General features: G+C 42.7%; 1 protein-coding gene across 7 annotated transcripts in view; it reads left to right on the top strand.

Annotated features, from left to right (window-relative positions):
- Positions 1–19,460, top strand: part of PAG1 (phosphoprotein membrane anchor with glycosphingolipid microdomains 1) — a 105,960-nt gene that overhangs the window by 65,673 nt on the left and 20,827 nt on the right. For 5 of the 7 annotated variants that reach the window (XM_042869512.1, XM_042869511.1, XM_042869514.1 and 2 more), the window contains one exon: positions 17,905–18,115. In XM_042869512.1, the coding sequence (XP_042725446.1) occupies positions 17,991–18,115 (125 nt within the window). In that variant the 5' untranslated portion in view covers positions 17,905–17,990. Of the gene's footprint in view, positions 1–1,218; positions 1,349–17,904; positions 18,116–19,460 lie in introns of all 7 variants that reach the window. The other 2 variants (XM_042869510.1, XM_042869509.1) reach the window with 1 other exon arrangement.

Below are 19,460 nucleotides of genomic sequence, written 5' to 3'. Positions count from 1 at the left end.
CTGTGGGGACTGGCGGAGGCCTCTGAGGGAGTGCGGAGGTCCTTATTCTGCTGGAGCATCCTTCCTGGGATGTGCCAATGCTCAGCTTGTGTGCAGGACTCCCTCGGTGAGAGCACTTTTCCTCCATTGACTTTCAGAAAAAGCTCCCGGGGAGCTGCTTTCCTTGTTGTTAAAGAAGTCAAAAGGCAGATGCACAACCTGTCCTGTCACAGTATTTGCCAAACCAGCAGTTCTGGAGGTTAATTTGGGCCTTATTTAATTCATTGTTTTAAACAGGAAAACAGCAACATTTCTGTTCTAGTTGTTCAGTTCAACAAATGGATTTCAAAACCACATTTAACGTGAATGCCGTGGATGGTAACTCAGTTAATAGTACATTAAAAGAATCTTTAGGTTTTCAGTGTATTGTTTTGTCATTTATCTCTTTTCATGGCTTGTCTGGGTTTAATGCAGTTTATCCCATTTAGGAGCATTACTGAGACGAACTCCATTAAAGCAGGCATTATTATAGTCCTTGTTTTGATTAGCACTCAAGGCCACTAGAAAATGATGCTTAAAAAGAAATCCATGTTTCTTGTGATCATTAGCACTGTGATCACCACCAACTCCTATGCAGTTTAAGTCTGGGTTGTTTTTTTTTCTACTTTAAATCCCAGAACTGACTGTGAATGCCTTTGTTGTGGTCTGTGACATTTGAACTGGAACATTTATCTCAGAAATAAGTTTGTGCGCTTTCAATGCTAATACTTGTAAGAAATCAGATCTTCATATGTAAGTCTTGTGGTTAAACACATCATTACTAGCTAGTGTTTTGCAAAGCTACCTTACTCGGTCTGTTTTACTTCATTTTACTTCATGGTAAGGCTTTCCAGGCATTCAAGTACATACATATTCTCTGACAACTCCCTGACTTAAAAAAGAAGTTTGGACCATTTGTACCAAGCTAGCAAGTAAGACCATTTCAGTCCCAGGCTGGTACAGGCAATTAAAATAATTTTCTCACATCATGTTTAAAGCGCTGACATGTCATCCTAGACAGAGCCTCTCAGCACCTCTTTCCAACACTTTTCTGCACTCAAAGGATGAGCAGCTGCTATTAAATGCTAATGCTTTTCGAGGGTGAATGCCTGTTTTAGGATGTGTTATTAACTCTGTGCAGATGGGTGCATTTTCCAACCTATTGCACAGGGCTGATGTCACTTGCTGTTTTCTTTACAGGTTTTAGTACTGTTAAGCAAAAAGAAAAACATCAGTGGGAAAGCCAGTGAGTCTGAAGTGTCTTCTTGGCCTTGGTGGGAATCCATAATTAAATGCTTCAGCCATAGGAAACAGACCTCAAACCTTACAGGTGCGTGGAGTTGTCTGTCAGGACATAATGCTGCTCAGGACAGTTTATCAGCTCCTTTTACCACTATTACTGATTTTATGTATTGCAGATGAACACTGGTGTACCTGAAAAGAGGCACTTAGCCTAGTCTTCATCTTTTATTTTTAAAGACCAAAGTAGCCCTGTCTTTTCATTGACTTGCCAGCTGCAGTGTGAATATTCAACTGTAACCCGAGGTCCTTTGAGCCTCAGAGCAGGCTGAATGCCTACTTTCACATGCTTATTTCTACATAGAGATAAAAATTGCTTTTTTTTTTAATTCTAAGTCCTCCGGAGGTGAAAGATGGCACAAAAGAGCATGCCATGTGGAGCTTCCAGAAATGTGTCCTGACTTACCTCCCTACCCACATTACCACTGATGGGCTGTAGCCATGCTCCTCCTGCCCCTTTTCCAGCCTTGCAATGGCCCTGACTGTAGAGTAACCATAGAGCAACTTAGCTCAGGAACCTTTTCTGTTTCAAAGACATGGCCTTCAGGGGCTAGCCTTGGCACACAGTGAGTCATCTCACATGCCCCTGAGGTGGCACGAACCAAGGGATGGTGGACAGCAGGGACAAGTGGCTTGGAGTGCCTTCATTCAGTGACACAATCATTTAGTTATTCAGGTTTTAAAAGGAAAGGAGTTAAATTTCATAGAAAATGTTGATTTTTATTTCACTGCTTCTCCATTCTTTCTACCAACATAAACCCACTGAGTACAGAAACCCTTTTTGCCCTTTTAGTATAATGCAGCCTGAGTCTTTATCTTTTCTTCTATGGTTTGGGAGTTTCTTGATGAATTCTGCTCAGTAGGGCTCCCAGTCCTGCTCTGTTCATATCATTTGTTTTGTCTGGCCTTGCACAGATAGATAACTAACACCATAGTTAAAATACCATCAAGTTCGTGCTCTTTACCAGTAGTTCTACGTTAAGAATGAACTTCAGGGTGGATAGCACTAGATTTAGTACTCAACTGGACTCCACATTAATTTGCTGTTCTTATTTTTATTCAGATAGTTGCCACAGATAAGCTAAAAGGCATCTCACAATACCTAAACAACAAAAGATAACCAGATCACTGGAAGATGGTATCATAATAAAATCCATTTTAAAATGTTTTCATCCTCATTTGTGAATTCCTGATAAACCAGAATAAATTCCTGCAGTTTATGATTTCTCCTAATTTAGTGAATCTGTATGCCATTTTAACTATGAATGAGGCTTTACAAAACCACAGGGACACAATCTTTGCCCTAAAGAGATTGTAGCTGAAATTAGACACAACATATAACCACAATAACGGCTTCAATAGGCAAAGTAGGATTACACCAAACAAAAGTGATTTATATTGTGTATAATTGTATACATTATATGCTTGTAATAATGCTATTATTTGGAAAAGACCTGTTTATCACCCCTCAACATGGTGCTTATTAACCAAGCTCTGGAATAAAGTCATCATTAGTCTTCATTGCTTTAAACCGGAAAACCTTAGATGCTACTAATTAATTATTCCTTTCATAAGGGCAGCTATAATGGAGAGCTGGATTTGAGTCTTTAGTGACATATTTGACTTTGTAGGCCCCCATGGACCTTTGCTCCACTTCTGGCCTTTTTCTCTAGGCTACTGATGTCGACTTTACCTTCAGTGTTTTCCTACACGATGAAAGTAGGGCCTCTTGGAGGCTCCAGCAGGACTTCCGTGCTTTCTTTACCCTTCATTGTGGGTACGCAGTAGAAAAAATCATAGAATCAGAGGATAGTTTGGGTTGGAAATATCTTGAATATTGTGTAATCCAAGGGCAGGGTTGGCACCCACTGGATTAGGCTGCCCATCCAGCGTGGCCTTGAATGCCTCCAGGGATGGGGCAGCCATAGCTTCTCTGGGCAACCTGTTCCAGTGCTTCGGCATCCTCAAGTTAAATAATTTCTTCCTAATATCTAACTCAAACCTAGCCTCTTTTAGTTTAAAATTGTTACTCCTTGTCCTGTCACTATGCATAAAGAGTCCTTCTCCATCTTTCCTGTGGGCCTCTTTCTCTTCTCCAGGCTGAACAAACCCAACTCCCTCAGCCTTTCTTCATAGGAGAGGTGCTCCAGCCCTCTGATTATTCTTGAGGCCTCCTGTGGACTCGCTTTGACAGCTCCATGTCCTTCTTGTGCTGGGAATCTGAGAGTTGAATGCAGGACTCCAGATGGGGTTTCACAAGGGGGACAATCACCTCCCTTGGCCACCTTCTGTTGAGGCAGCCCAGGATACAGTTGGCCTTCTGGGCTGCAGATGTGCACTGCTGGCTCATGGCCAGCTTTTTGTCCACCAGGACCCCAAAGTCTTTCTCCTCTGAGCTTCTCTCAATCCGTTCTCCTCCCAGCCTATATCTGTGTGTAGGATTGCCTCGCGTTAGGTGCAAGACCTTGCACTTGGGCTTTTTGAACTTCAGTAAGAATTCACTGAATTTTAAATAAAGGAGTGCCTTATTCCACCCTTGGAGAGCTCTTTTTCTAGTATTTAGTTTAACCTATCCACATCATGCTTTTTTTCTGAGAATAAGCCCTCATTGTGCACTACATCATTGTTTGAGCATTCCTCAAGCAGAACAGGTGACCATCCCCATTAAGTACTGAATATACTTAGATCAAATCCTCAGGTTCTATTTGGACATTTGAGTAACTGGTAACTTTGGACATTTAGGTGAGGTTTGGTCAGTTTCCAGATTTGATCCAGTTCTCAGAGCAGAGGAGCAGCTGACACATCAGAGGTCAGAGCAGCGTGGACTGGCAGGGGGCATCGTGCTGGAAACCTACCCCTCCTGCTCAGCTCCTTCTGCAGGAATGGCTCTTTTTTTCCCCCAGTAAATTGCTGAGATACAAAAAAAAGTTAGTGTATCCCACAGGCTTTTTCTATGGCTAATTAGTCAATATTTACACAGCTCTATGAAAATGCTTTAGAAGTGCCAATTATGAATTATAATTATCTTGCAAAGATGATTGAGAGTCCACATTGGCATGTTGAGTCAGGCCATGGGAGTAAACCTTTCAAATAATGTTTCTTATTTAAATGCCTTACCTATTCCTTATCTCTTGCTTGCTTTTTTTTAAAGGATGATGAGAAGCATTAGTTTACCCTCAGGAAAGATCAGGTCTGACTGTTTTTAATAATGAGTTATGTACTTAGTCACAGTAGGTAAATTTACAAACCGAGCAGGACGCACTCAGAGATCGATTCTGTCTGTTCAGCAGATGGTTTTACACCATAGGCATCAGGACGAGCCTGCTGAGACTTTAAAACAAACACTTGTAAGTAACATTGCCATAAGCCTGTTAATATAGTAGCAATTCCTATTTTAAACTCTGCAGAGCTACTACTTTATTTATATCCTATCTATTTACTAAAGTATAATAGATTTACTCTGAAAAGATAGTAAATCTCAGCAGACTTATGCTGAAGGCTGACATTTAAGTGTCAGTTGACTTTCACAAGATACTAACTAATGCTTAGCACTAACCACAGGGTACCTGGATATATTTTCATAGTGGCACACCAGTAATAAAGGCAAAAGGAGATCAGCCTAAACAAAGAAATACATGGCGTGACTTTAAATTTTTGTAATTCTGTTGCAGCAAGAATATTTTTGTATTTTACTCTAAGGTCTCAGTATTTTCATGTACCTACATTATTATTTTTTTCTGGTCTCACTAACTGGACAATAAGAGGCTTTATTATTTACTTTACTTAGATGTAACTTAATAGGGCAAATAATTTCTTCTGTTGCAGTTTTCATATTGTAGCATGTAGAAATATGTGTATGTTAATAGTGCATTAACTAAAAAGAAACCTAGAGTTGCAGGTAATTCCACAGAGGGGACCACATTCTGCTTTCAGTATGACAGCAATTGAGAACAGAATGGGGCCAGAAGTTCCCTACATACCTATCTCTTTACAGTAAGATAAAATTTTAATGGGGGAAATGTACAGGGAAGTGAATATTTTGTTTTAAAAGGCTCGTAAAGGGAGAAGAACATGTTTTTGAATCGAAGTCTTTAGACAGTTTGTTAATTTTATGCTTATGCATGCCTTCTGTAGCTGCATGGGGATGTTGAACACGATGTTGGTATGAGCACACACACTGATGCTCTGCAGAAGGGTGTTAAATATTCATACGATGGCCGGATTTGTCTGCTTCTTCTCTTTTCTACCCATATTCCTAAGCACCATCAGATAATTAAGCATTATAGGCTCTGTGGTACTGAGTCTTTCAGAAAATCTGGTCATCCACTTTCTGTGATGCCAACTGGAAAGGAGTGCGATGTTCTGGCATTGTTCTGCTTGCAGAAAATAGGTTTTTTGATACAGGACCAAAATGTTTCATCCCTAAATAAATCCTTAAGGCTTTCTAATAAGGGTTTGGTGGTAACAGCATTCAGTCCTTGAATAGGAAATGATTTTAGAGAAGGATCTGTGTAGCACTTATGCATGCCATTACTAATATGGGATTCAACTGCACATTAAGAGTCTTGGTTGCAGGCATCCTCCAGCCCCATTGCGGTCATTGGAGATGAAGGCCTCCATCAACTGGTGTCAAATTGCTTTTTGGGAAGCGTGAGCCTGTAGGTCCAGTACCCTGTCTGCCAGCCAGCTCCGGGTGCTGTGGATGTCCTGAGAAAGTCACAGTCACACTTAATACTCTGTGCATGCCACAGGTCAGTGCAGGCAGCAGAGTCTGTGGGGCATTTGAGGTCACCCCAGGGTGAATCTCTGGAGGAAGGTTTCATCTGCCTAAGACCTAAAGACAGGGTGCTGGGAGCCCTTTTCGGTGTCATTGGTTGTGTCCACCAGCCTCCAGTTGCTGTGCCAGCAGGGCACAGATCTCCTGCCATTCCTGCATTCAGTTGTGCATCCCTACTGTGTCCCTGTGGCTCCATTGCTGGGTAGCACCAGTGAACTGAGATAAATCGGCGTCCTGAAGTGGGTCACAAGGCTCTTTCCCAGACAGCAGTGGACACTCCATGGTAACTGGCTTGCTTCCTCCTCCCATTGGGCAGACCTTTGAATTTTCAGTTATCGTTTTGCCTTTTCCTCCTTGCCTTCGCTTCACCGGCTTTTGCCAGCAGTGCTGTCTTTGCCTGTTAGCATTTGTGTACCAGCTGCTGTGCTTTTTCTTTCTTTTTTTTTTTTTTTTTATTTTTTTGGCAGTTTCCATGCAGATTTTTCTGTGTGGCCTCTTGCTTTTTTCATGCTTACTTTTTTCCCAAAACATTTTTGGTACTCATCAGCATTTTATCTGTTTGAATGCACTGGGGAAGGATAGGAGCCATGATTTATTTGGGTCAGTGCATGCCTTTGTGAAACAATTCCAAAACGGGGGATTTTGCTAAGAATAATGACTCGCTCACTGGTCTGGGTTCTCATTCTTGCCCACACAAAGTCTATTACCTCCCTTCTGCTATTTTTAGGCTTGTGAAACTGGGATAAAGCGTGTGATGAGTCTTTCTCTTGTTTTTGCTTTCTTTCGACCAAACGTAGGCTTGTGTTTCTCTTGTTGAAACAGAAAGGCATGGAGTTCATCAGCTGCTCCAAACTCAGGTCTCTGGTCTTTCTGAAACTCAGAAAGAATTGTCTGAAAGGATAACATGACTGCTTTTCTGAAGGTAGCACATCAAGTAGATGCTGCATCTAAGGAAATTCAGAGCAGGATGACCTCTGCTCTGCAGGCAGTTACCCAGCTGGCATAGTCAAGAAAGTCTTTCAGCAGAAGCAAAAATCAACTTGCTGCTGCTGCCATCAAATTAACCTGTAAGCATTTCAGTTTTCAGAAACTAGCAGTCACCCTCTTGATTTGTGAATGCTTTCTTTAGAAAACTGTCCCATTAAACTGTTTTCCATCTGCAGAATCTGATTACTTTACAAGAAAACTGTCTCCCTGAGCAGTGGAAGAGAATGAGAAGAGGTTTGTTCATCGTTAGTGTTGGGTTCTCTCTTAAAATGAGCCATTTTCAGGAGGGCGTTACATTAGGCCTGAGCCTGGCAAATGATTCAGAGCATAAAGATAAAGCAGGTGAAACACTGCTTGGTGAAGGAAATTCAGACCTGACCAGAGTATTGTGAAAGTGATGTAATGGTGAACTGTAAAACATAACTAGCTGCTGAAACTGGGGAGTTTTTTCTAGCAATGTATGGTCTGGAGCTGATTTCTCGTTATCACATGTATGTTTGTGTCTTGTGAGTTACTTGATGCTATTTGTCACATTTTAGGCAAGCTGGCCTATTATTTCATCTCAGTCATCTCTTTCTGAGAGTGTCTTCATGTATTTCTTGTTGTCTGCCCTTTTTGTTTCTGACATGCCCTGCCTTTTCCCACCACTCGAGTATCCAAATGTGAATGAGCCACAAGCAAAGTGATCAGTGATTGGTATCAGTACTGGTAATTCTCTAAGGTCTTCATGCCAGTATGTTTGATTGATACATTAATAGAGAAAAATATTTGGGGTGTGAAAACAAACATGGTGAGAAATACTCAGCTAGCTTTGGGGTAACTATGCCCTGCTGGATGTAAGCACTGAGCCCTGTGGGCAGGTGGAGGGTGGGTGGGGGCTCATGGAGCAGTGCTGAATATGGATGGAGCTGCAGCAGCAGAGCCAGGCCTGCAGGTGTGAAGAGAAGTGAGGCACTGTGAGGACAGGAGGGCTGGGCAGGTGAATTTACCTGAGGGAGGCAAAATGACAGAGGTGGGGCCTTCCTCATCATTTCAGAGAGGAATCAGTGGCTGTTACGTGGTCTGTGTCCGTGGGGTGGTCACATCTGCACAACCAACAGGCTCTGTAAGTAGGAGGTGTTTACAGCTGACTGGCTGTGCACAGCTTTCAAGCTTGCTGTTTGCTTTTCCCCTCGTATATCACTCGTATATCACCAGTGTAAAACTACTCTTCTTACCAGCTCTGTTTTCACTTGCTTTCCTCTCTCTGGAGAACGGTTATCCTGCATCTGATCTCATTTTTCATCAAATTCCCATCTTATTCTTTGCCTTCAAAGACTTAACAAGATGGATTTCTGTGGGGAAAACAGAGTAATGACTGGGTCAGCACAAAACCAAAAAATGAAGGAAGAAAAGGCAGACCGGTTATCGATTGTGGGAAGCGACGTGATGCTCCGCATGTCTCACCTTACAGCAATTGCTGTCTGTCAGAATGCTTTGGCAGTTCTTCTCTCAGAGCAGTAGTAAAACTTTCTGCAGCAGGGGTGTTGTATTTATCTCTGCAGTGGAGTACATATCGTGGGTCTCCCTGCTAAAGTTGTGCTAACGATAGCAGCAGGGCAAAGCAGGGAGGCAGGGGAGGTCTCACAGCATCAATACTTACACTGCAGAAAAATTGATGCCGACAGGCAGCAAAATGAGCAAACTAGAGCAAAGGGAAAAAAAAGAGAATTTTTTTTTTCATCAGTTGATTGTGGATGAGTAAGTTCAAGTTTACAGCTAAAGGCCCAATTCTGTCTTCCCATTTTTGCTTAGAAGCAAAGAGGTGGTTTTTTTTATTAGGCATTATGTTTATTCTTGTCGAGGAAACGCTCTGTTTATTCCAAGCTCAGGTTACAAAGTGGTGGTACAGGATATTAAGACTAGGGATCTTCATTGCAATGATACAAGAAGATACTTCGTTCATGAAGCCCATTTCCCTTCACAGGTGTTTTCCTGCCAGCGCTCTTCAGCTTAGATATCTCCATCTAATATGCAGAAGTCAGGAGAAAGTGCCCAGGAATGTGTCAGGCAACTGGCTTTGCTGGATATATACATGCAATATTCATACACAGCTCTGTGGAGAGTTTCTTTTCTACAGTGCACGAAGCAAACATCTCAATTAAACCTCAAAGGAGAAGACCTGTTTTTCATTAGCTGTGAAGACGTTCAGAATTGCATTAGTTGCAGCTCATTAGATGTTATAATCATATTTGTTGTGGAGGAGGGAGTGAGGGGGTTTGGGTGTGCATGCAGGGAGCCCTGCTCATAGATCATTCCCACAGGACCACAGATTAGCTTTTACTGCCTCAGTCCATTGGGATCAAGCTGGAGCTTTATGTTTCCCTCTTCACAGCAGGAAAGCAGCAGGTAAAATGCCAGGAAGCCATTGTGGGGACAGGAAGGGGTTTGATTGGCAATGTCTTGTTACCTCTTCCATGTGGAGGTGATGCTGTAGGATGTGCGGGAATTTGTCTTTTGCATTGCCCCGTCTCTTTCCCAGGTCACCACTTCCAGTTGGAGCAGCAGAGTGATATCATGGTGCTCCTCTTGGAGAGAAATTGCAATTAAATGGAAGAGCAGCAAAAGGCCATGGAAAATCAGATCTATGAGTGCAGCTCGCAGCATGCAAATACTCAGTCACTGTGTCCATTTGGACATGTCAGCCAAGAAAGTAAACTCAAATGAATGTGTCTGAAGACAGGAATTCAAACTGGTATCTGTGGTACGTCACAAAACATCAGTCTCTCCTGCTCCTCCTTATAGATACCTCCTAATTCTAACTGTCAAAGAGCTTGTGGTCTGGTCTGTAACAGGACACTGAGTCTGATCAGGACTAAAGGTATCGTCTCTGCAAGCAGAAGTTAGTCTCTACCAACTGCACAGACTATACAGGCAACCAGTTTAGACTAGTTTCTAATGAATGAAGCTAAGTAAGGCAACAACTCCCTTCAAGGACCACCAAGTTGTGTTTCCAACTTGAAGGAGCTCCTCTCAGTTCTCTTCTCTCCCAAACGTCTCTTCAGTAGTTACTGAAGCCTTCTCTGTCTTGGACTTCTTTCATGAGAAATTGTTTATATGGACATTCTCTAACGTGCTGCATTGTCCTTATCTATATAGAACATAAGTGCTTGAGGATCTGTAGTGATGCAGAAGACCTTGCATATGTGCATATGTGAATTTTTTTTTTAAGATGGCATTTTTAATGAAACACAAATGCGAAGTAGAAAAATGGCTTTAGTGAATGGAGTGAATAACAAGAAATTTGAGCCTAGAGGAAATCTCGGCTTTATAAAATGCATGACAGTGTGAATGCTTTTTTTAATTAGCCAGATCACTGACTGTTGCTCCTCTTGTTGCAGGATATTGCAGGGCTCCATTCTCACTAAATCCTCCTTTGAGATTATTTAATCTCAGATATAACAGATACGATGTAATTTGTCCTTTACCTCCAAGGACCCTCCCTTGTCTTCCTTCGTTTCAGCTTCTATATTTATAAACTACATGCCAGTGTTGTCACTCGGTAATCTGGGTTTATTATTTTTAAAATTCTTTCAGAATTTGCTTTGCTTTTTCAGAACTGGAACAATTTTGATGTGCTGCATTTTAGAGGTACCTCAGTTAAGATGCATTGAAGGCTCTAATATAGACACACTGATAGATGGCATTTTTAAATTCTCAGCTAAGGTAATGTCAGCATATGTACTTCAGCACTGCCATTGTGGAAGTTAAGTATCTAGTCAGTGGAAGTCACCTCGTGTTCTCCTGTGATGAGCACAGAGGTGAGACCTCTCAGCTGGGATCCTTTGGATAGTGTCTGTGTGAGCAGCAGCCTATTTTTAGAGATCTAAACATACAGAAGTTCTTCTATAGTCTTCTCTTGCACCATTTCATCGCAGACAATCAGAACATTATGTTTTGCTGCTGCATATTTTGCAAGCTTCTGAATCCTTGAAAGTTCAGGGTCTTTTGGAAGTCAGAGGTAGCCTATGGAAAAGTACTGTCTATCCACTGTGTTCTGTGGGCCTGATTCAGTCATCAGTTTGAAAATGAGTGGGATTGCCTTGGATTGTGGAGGTTTTTTAGGTCAGATGGCAGAGGCAGTCTCTGTGTGTATGGCTGCTTTCTGGGTTAGGGGGAATTTCTCTATTTTCATGATTATTACCTGAGTTTGACCAAACCACTTCATATAGAACGTTATTGCACTGCAAAAGCTAAAAGGGGACTTGGCGTGGTAGAATTATAACCAGCAAGGAGTAGTTATAAACAGGCTGTGTTTAGTATAAAATGGCATCTAGTTCCAGGAAAAGCACAGCTATCAGGAATATTAGTGTCAGAGCTGAAAAACACTTCACAAAGACAGCTTTCATTTCTGTATGCTGTAAAGTATGCAGTAATCGTGGTCTAATTACCTCACTGCAGCCAGAAAGCAATATGGCATATTGTGGGGGTGTGGGAAAGAGAATAATAGGCCACAATTAAGCTGTAATCTTTGGCATGGTCACTCATCAGATAAAGCTTTTCAGCTGTAGCATTTCAGACAGTCATTACTTGGCTGCCAAAGCCTGAGGAAAATATGTGGTGGAGTTCCTGCGAGCTGTTTCACAGAGGCTTCATTATCAGTTTATCCTCTGGCAGCTGCCCAGGCCCCACTGATGCTCTGTGCTGGAAAGCTCTGTCCTCAGCGCTGCCCCAGCCATGCCTGTGCTGGGGTTCTTGCATCAGCGACGTGGGGTGACGTGGTCTCCCACCCTGGCATCGATCTGTGAGCTCTGAGCTGCTGGGTTTTAAAATGGGTTTGCTTAGGTCATGATTTCTAGTGCGAGGTGCCTTCAGTAGAGATGTGTGAGTGCCTGGCTTGTACACAGGAGGACCTTGGGGATGTGGCAAGATAAACGTGCTGGCTGTGGGACAGGTTGGGTGTGTAATTATGCACATTTATTAAGCCCTGAATGTGGGCTGTGCTTTGCTGGGACATAGTCGTGTTCACATGCAATTCTGCTTTGGAAATCCAGTTTTACAGTCTGCTGGAAAACCTTCCTGGGGCATCACTTATTTTCTAAAATCCCCCACTGTTTAAGTAGAAAAGCTTCTGCATCCCTGAAGGAAACTCTTGAATTCACAGACTTCATTGTTCATATGACCTTCTTGATCTTTCCCACTTTCCAAAACGTCTTTCTGAGTATGCCTACATGTGGGGTTATGTGCAATTAGGAACTCTGGAGCATGGGGAGGGTCAAGAAATGGGAGCTGCAGAGGAGAGGAGTGCTATGACAGAGTGAGTACAAGGAAAGCCAGCAGAGGGAATCAAGGAGGCAAAGCATGATGTTGTTTGGGATGCTCTGTAGTACAGCAGAAGTGCAAGTGGCAGAAGTGTGATCTTATGTTGGTCTGTGCTTGGATGCTGTGGAATTGGAAGGAAGGTATACAGAAAGATTATGTACCCAAAGATGGCTCTAAGTTTGCAAATTGCTTAAATTCTATTAGGAGTAGAGAATAAACCATAGAAGCAGAAGTCAGTTCAACTTGGAAAATGTGGACCTTGTGGTGGCAGGATCTGACATGGCAAGGTTGAGTTGCATGGAGCAGGAGTACAAGTTGAGTATGCATCAGCATTTACAAAGGCAAAGGCCTTCTCTATTTTTTCTTAAGCATAGAATCCTTTGAGTTGGAAGGGACTCTTAGAGGTCATCTAGTCCAGCTCCTCTGCAATGAAAAGGGACACCTACAGCTCGGTAAGTTTGCTCAGAGCCCCATTCAGCCTGGCCTTGGATGTTTCCAAGGATGGGACATCCACCACCTCTCTGGGCAATCTGTTCCAGTGCCTAAATACCTTTATAGCACAGGTAGATGGTTTTAGAGAGACTTGGCTTCTTTACAGAGAGTCTTAAGATTTAAAAGGAGTTAAAAGTGACCAGTAGTTTGGGACTGCTCAGTTTTGTGTTAGATCTGTTTTTTCAGTATAGAACACGCACAGATCCTTTGATAAGCCAGCATGATTTCTGTAAAAGTAGATATGGGCAGGGGGGATTAGATCAGGACTTCATCAATCTGCTGTTTTGCAGAGCAGAAATGTGAGCTGTTTGAAGGTTTATGGCGCACACACCCTCAGCAAGGCTTGTCTGACAGCCTACAGCAGCAAACTCCATGTCAGTAATTCCTTCCAGCATTGGGCTTTCAGGACCAGCCAGTAATTATGTGCACAGCTGGTCTGCTGTAGCAGTTCTTGACTGCCTGCAATAAGACGTGTCTTTTTGTCTTCAACTATTCCCATTACATGGGTGCTGCTGAGCCAACTAGGCTCAAAATGCAGCTGTACTAGAACAACATTAATCAGTCAAGAGAAAGAATTTGTCCTGATTTTGTGCACACCAGCTCCAAAGTGAAATGCAGTAGACAAACATGGGTAAAGGTGATCTTGGTCTTTGTGTTTGCGTAGTTCAGTGCTGGCTCTACATATAATCAGCTAGAAGCTGGAACACACCAAGACATAGGCAAAAAAATTAACACCATCCAGTCTTACAGGTTTCCTACAGTGTGTTTGGAGAAGGCTCACAGCCTTCATCCTGGTGTCACAGCACTGTAAAGAGAGTTTCTGCCAGCAGGACCTCAGTGCAGACAGCAGTCCTGTTACATATTGACTCCTGCAGCATTTAATGATGTGCAATTACTCTTAGGTACCCAGCACCAACTTAAGAATAATGATTTTGTGTGTTTATTGCTGTATTACCCTTGCTTTTGTTACATATAATGGAGGGGATTGCCTCTGGCAGCATACAGAAGTGAGAACTTGAGAGGAATGGGAGCTGGAAGCTGATGAACGGGCTGCATGGAAAGCTGAGCACATCCTGTGGTGAGGGGGTACCAAAAGGAGAGAAGGAGTTCTAGCATGAGGGATTGAGGTCAAAAGGACCCACTTTCACCAGATTCTTGGTCTGAAATAAAAGCAATCTGCTTTTAATGCATGAGGGCAGCCAGAGCCATACTTTTGGCTGCAGTCAAATGGCTCTTTCCCAAGCACAGCTCATGAGCTATATCTCAGACCAGAGGCCACTCCTGGTGGACAATTGGGATGCAAACGCCATTTTATGGAGAAGTTTAACCTGGACTGTGCCATGCCAATTGGCTCCAATACAAGACAGTTATCCCAGTTGTGTTAAAATTACTGCTGTGGTCCTAACCTTGAGCACATCTCCCACTGGAGGTATTGGAAATGGAAGTAGTGGGCTGGTAGGAGACCTTATGGTCTGAGAAGAAACAGCTCTTGTTCTGAAAGTTTACAAGAGAGAGCTGTGATCCCAGTGTTCATCTTGTTCTTTTGCATTTGGGTTCTCAGATCTGAAGTTGTTCGGTTGTTGGAACAATTTCTTCCTTTGCCTAATCTGTATCTACAATTCATTATTAAAACCAAAAGAGTGGAACCTCCTGGGTCACTGGGTCCTGTGTGCACTGAACCTTTCCAGGCCATTCATTCCCAGTCTTGTAAGAAATTCAGGCGTTGGTCTGAGCTTTTGCAGCATGCCCTCACTATCCAAAATCCTCACTCCCTGCACCCCCCCAAAATTGCAGCTTCCTCACACTCTTTTGTATGTCTCATTTAAAAACTCTTCACCCTGGGTGCTTTTTCTATTCTCAGTTTATCAACAAATAAATGCTTTTGCATTATACCCTTCTGTCTCCACCAAATCACATTGAAATGCCTGAGCTGTGCCTTATCCTTGCAGCACCTGTAAGGAAAAATAACACCTTATTCAGCGACAGTGCAGGTCATGTGGTGACATGCCTGTCTTTCTGAACCCACATAAAGAACTGTGCAGTTAAGTGCAATTTTGAGGAAGTGGGTATGGGTGTTATTTGTCATCCAGGTTCCACTAATTGCAAATATTGATATCTAAAAGGCAACAGAAAGTTCCAACAAGAAGGAGAAATTCTGTTCAGTGTAGTGTAAGAATTAGTTTTCTGAACTGGCAGTAGTTTTGAAAGGTGAATGTATCCCACCAGTGCTGCCATTTTGCTGTGGATGAAACAAGTCTCCTCATCCAGGTATCCCAGGTCTGACTTTGTTACTCTCTTTTAGAGTTTTGTGTCACTGGTAACTTGTGGAGATTTATGAACCAAGGTCCCCTTGCCTTCCTCTGGAAAGAGTGCAACTAAAGAATTCATCTTCAAAGGTCTTCACATACTGAAAAAAACAAATAAGCACAGCTGCTCCTTACTCTGTTCCAATGATTATTCCACGAGGTTAAGCCATTCCAGTCTGGCAGTCTCTCAGAGGTGGCAGCAGGACATCTTGTCGAGCCAGGTGATTACACACTGTGTAGGCTCCATCCTTGGCAGCAGGGTTTTGCGTTCACCTCTGCAGCACCAACACGAGAGCACTGCCGTGAGGACAGAACACTCACATACCTTTCCCTTAAAAGAAAGCTTCACCAGAGGGCAGCACGGGATAGCTTTTTATTGTAGAAGCAGTAGTTAACCATTTCAGGTGTCTGAGGTCTTTGATGTTAGCTGTTTGTTGTTCCGTGGCCATGATTGCACGTACATTTCTCTTTAAAGCTAGCCTTTGAGGCTGCTCAAAATCAATTACATTAGCCATGCATCAACCTTGCTGCTCTGCATTTAAAGCACAACTGTTGCACAGCTTGTAGGTGCTCTTGCACTGATGCCAGGCTCCTGCAGGAGCCAGAAGTCACTGGGGCGCGCCTTGCCTGCCGCGCTTCTGTTGCTTAGGGCTTCCTTCTTTGTCAAGCTCTTCCAGCTTACTGAGCTGTTCTGCTTGCACAAGTGGCTGCTGTCTCCAGCAGTTACCTTTCCCGGTTCAAATGCCACAGCACTTGACTATTTCTGACTACTTTCTCTCAATTTACAGTTGAAGCTTTGGTATCTGCATTCTTGGGCTTTCACTGCAGAACAAAGTACAGTTTCTGTCCTTGGTCATTTACTTTCTCCATTTGGTTTCTGCCTGGTGGAGTTTCTCATTTCTGGCTTGTGTCTTACATTTCTTAGCCAGCCTCAAACTTGTGCAGGATTTGCTGTTCCACCTGGATGCATAGAAGTCTATGGGGCCCAATGGAATTCATTCCAGGGTACTCAAAAGAACTGGCTGACTTCACTGGGAGACCTCTCTCAATTGTTTTTCAACAGTCTTGGGAATCTGGAGGGACTCAGACAACTGGAAGCTGGAAAACGCTGTCCCAGTTTTCAAGAAGGGCGAGAAAGAAGACACCAGTAATTACAGCCTGTCAGTCTCACTTTGATGCCTGGCAAAACTGTGGAGAAAATTATTCTGGGAGTTACTGAAACACACCTGAAAGACAGTGCAGTCATTGGTCACAGCCAGTGCGGGTTCATGAGGAGAAAGTCCTGTTTGATGAACTTAATCTCCTTTTACGACAAAGTCACCCTTCTGGTTGACCAAGAGAAGCCAGTTGATGTAATCTCGTTGTGTTTCAGAAAATTCTGAATTCTGTTTCTTACAGCTTCCTTCTGAACAAAATGCCCAGCATACAGCTAGACAAAAACATAAAGCAGTGGATGAACAGCTGGCTGATGGGTTGGGCTCAAAGCATTACAGTAAATGGGATTACATCAGGTTGTCGACCAGTCTCTGACTAAATCTGATTCCTTATCTCTGAAGCTCTTATACCTTTGTAGCCAGTGATGTGACAATGACTCATTGTACGTGTAACCTTGGTTTTGCTTTAGAAGAGAGATAAGGCAGGGCTGTATCAGAACTACATCTGCAATATGCGTCATTTCTAGAGTGGTCTTCCTTGCTTTCAAAGGTTCATTTTTTCATTCTCTAACAAAATAACTGCAGAAAGAGATTGCTCAGCATGGCAGCAAAATCCACCATAGGAGCTGGTCCAAAGCAGTCCATCTTCACTGAGGTCTGCTGCAGTGGCTGATGGGTTCTCCGAGTTCTCCGAGTAAAATGTGTTCTGCACTTTCACAATATGTGAAATGCCTGCTGCTCCCTGTCCTTTTTATTTTCAACATGGCCATAAACCAACAATGTGTTACATTAAGAATATGTACAAATGTTTATAACACAGTGAATAATAAAAATTACGTATCATAATGCTGTTAACCCAGGGGCTTCTATGCTGTAGCAAAAGTTCTGTTCATCCAAGTTCTTAAAAACCAGTGTCTGTTTTTCTTTTTACTTGTTATCTTAGATTTGCACTTAGGTGGGGAAAAAGCGAAAAAAGAATTCAGTATTATTACTTTTCAGACCAGTGGTTAAGAAAACAAGTATTTCATGTAGAAATAGGTTAGCAGATTAGAGCTGATCTGCTGTGAGAAAGATTTCTGTGGTATTCTTTTTAAAGCCTTATGTAACTTACTTTTCACTGTACTTTAAACACTGAAATCTTTGCAGACAGGAACAGGAGGTAAAGTCCTGCTGCAATTCTATCGTGTTAACTTTGCAGTAGTTTTTTGAAAGCTCACTTTTCCATGAAATTAACAAATACCATTGCAAAATAGACTACTGTGTGCCTTGAAGTGGATTTGTAAGCTTTCTTCCTCAAGAACAAGAACAGAGACAGTACAGAGATATTGTGCTACATTTTATTCATGCTGAGATTGTAGATACGTAAAAGGCTGCATTAATATTTACAAGGTTTGTTCTATGTCACCATCAGAACTGTAGCTGAAGATAATCTTTGTCTGGCTGTCTTGCACTCTGAACTTTTTTTTTTCTAAGATCTCCATCTGAAAATCTCTCCTGCCAGATTTGGAGTTGTCAGATTCATTATCCTCAAAATCTGTGTTAACTTTCAGAATTGTTTCTATTTCTGCAGACACAGAAGCTGTGTTCGGCACAGATGCCGGCCTTCTCCAAGAGGTGGCCTCTTCATCCCCAGTGACACCAGCTCCTGCTGCTACCATGGGACCAGACAGCAGCTTCCTCAGCAGCGGACGGGTCCACGTCATCCTGTGGGGAAGCTTGGCAGCTGTAACAACACTCTTATTCCTCACCTTCCTCATCTTCCTCTGCTCTAGCTGCAACAGGTATGACTCAGGAGCTTAGGAAGCAATAACATTTCTCAAGTAATTGCATGGACTGAAATAGCTGCACTGGTAACTAATTAGTGAGAAACAGTGAGAACAGAAGTGCAGAAGTACCTAATTATCACATAGTAGTAAGTTAATGCAAAGTAGTCACTTGCATTTTTGGAGAGCTAAGTTAATTCACACTACGCTGCCTTTTCCATGATGTGCCCACAGGTATGTCTGTGGGTTGGCTTCCTGTAGTGTTTTACCCTCGGGGTAATTTATCTGGGAGCTCGTGCTTGACAGTATATTTGTTTTCAGAGCAAATCTGAATTTGAGCAGTTCTTACTGTTTTCTGCTGCAGAGGAGCAATCTAAAAATGTATTTTCATTGTGAAGGAGTAATGCTGTAGTGCTTGCTAGGTGCTTTCGCATACCCTGGGGAGACTGACTGTAATGATGTGCTGGGAAGGGGAGCAGTGGTAGTACTAGCCCTTCTCTAAGTACCATCTATCCTGTGCCTCACTTATAGATTCCCTTGACATATCTTGGCTTTCTGCATTCTTCTGAATATCAGCTCACACAACGCACAGAAAGATCTATCTAAAAATATTTTTTAAGTTAATGCTTAAGTCAAAACCTTGATAGGGTGAGAGATAATGGCCTCACATTTTACCAAAGGAGGTTCGGGTGGGATGTTAGGAAAAATTTTTTCTCAGAGGAAGTGGTAAAACACGGGAACCAGGGAGGTGATGGAATCACCATCCCTGGAGGCATACAAAAGATGCGTGAATGTGGCACTGAGATACATGGTTAGCTGGCATGGGAGGGATAGGTTGACTGTTAGACTTGATCGTAGAGGTTTTTTCCAACCTTTATGATTCTGTGATACTTCCATCTATCCTACACTGTTTCTTTACACCAACAGTAGCATTAAACGTTTCTTTACACCTAGCTGGAGAAGTGCAAGATATCTCCTGGCGAAATAGAAGCAGAAAGCTTTTGCTTTTTATGCCGAAATAGTGCAAATGCGTCAAGACGTTTTATAAACCAGGAGGCAGAGCTGATGTGGGAAGGTGAAAGGGAAACAGGCTGCATTTCTCGGTGTGACCTGGAATGATAAGCCAGACAGCAGAAGTTGTTTTCTGCTCAGATCCAGCAGTCCTCTGGGTTTTGCAGGACAGGAGCAGTATGTTGGCACTAGTCCCTGCTGAGGAAAAGTCAGCAGCCACCATCAGTCCCTCTGTCCTGCTGGGCAATGCCCTCTTCTCAGAGATCTCTCCTCTCTCCAACACACAAGCATACAGCTCCCTCTTCCTGACTCATCGTTTGGGCTTTTGGACTTGCCAGGTTTTTTGAGAGAA

This window comes from Lagopus leucura, unplaced genomic scaffold (genome assembly GCF_019238085.1).
Source record: "Lagopus leucura isolate 7727_CA_CO unplaced genomic scaffold, USGS_WTPT01 Super-Scaffold_100002, whole genome shotgun sequence".
NCBI classification, from domain to species: domain Eukaryota; kingdom Metazoa; phylum Chordata; class Aves; order Galliformes; family Phasianidae; genus Lagopus; species Lagopus leucura.
The sequence above is the reverse complement of the archived record's forward strand: the minus strand, read 5'-3'. Positions and strand labels throughout refer to the sequence as shown.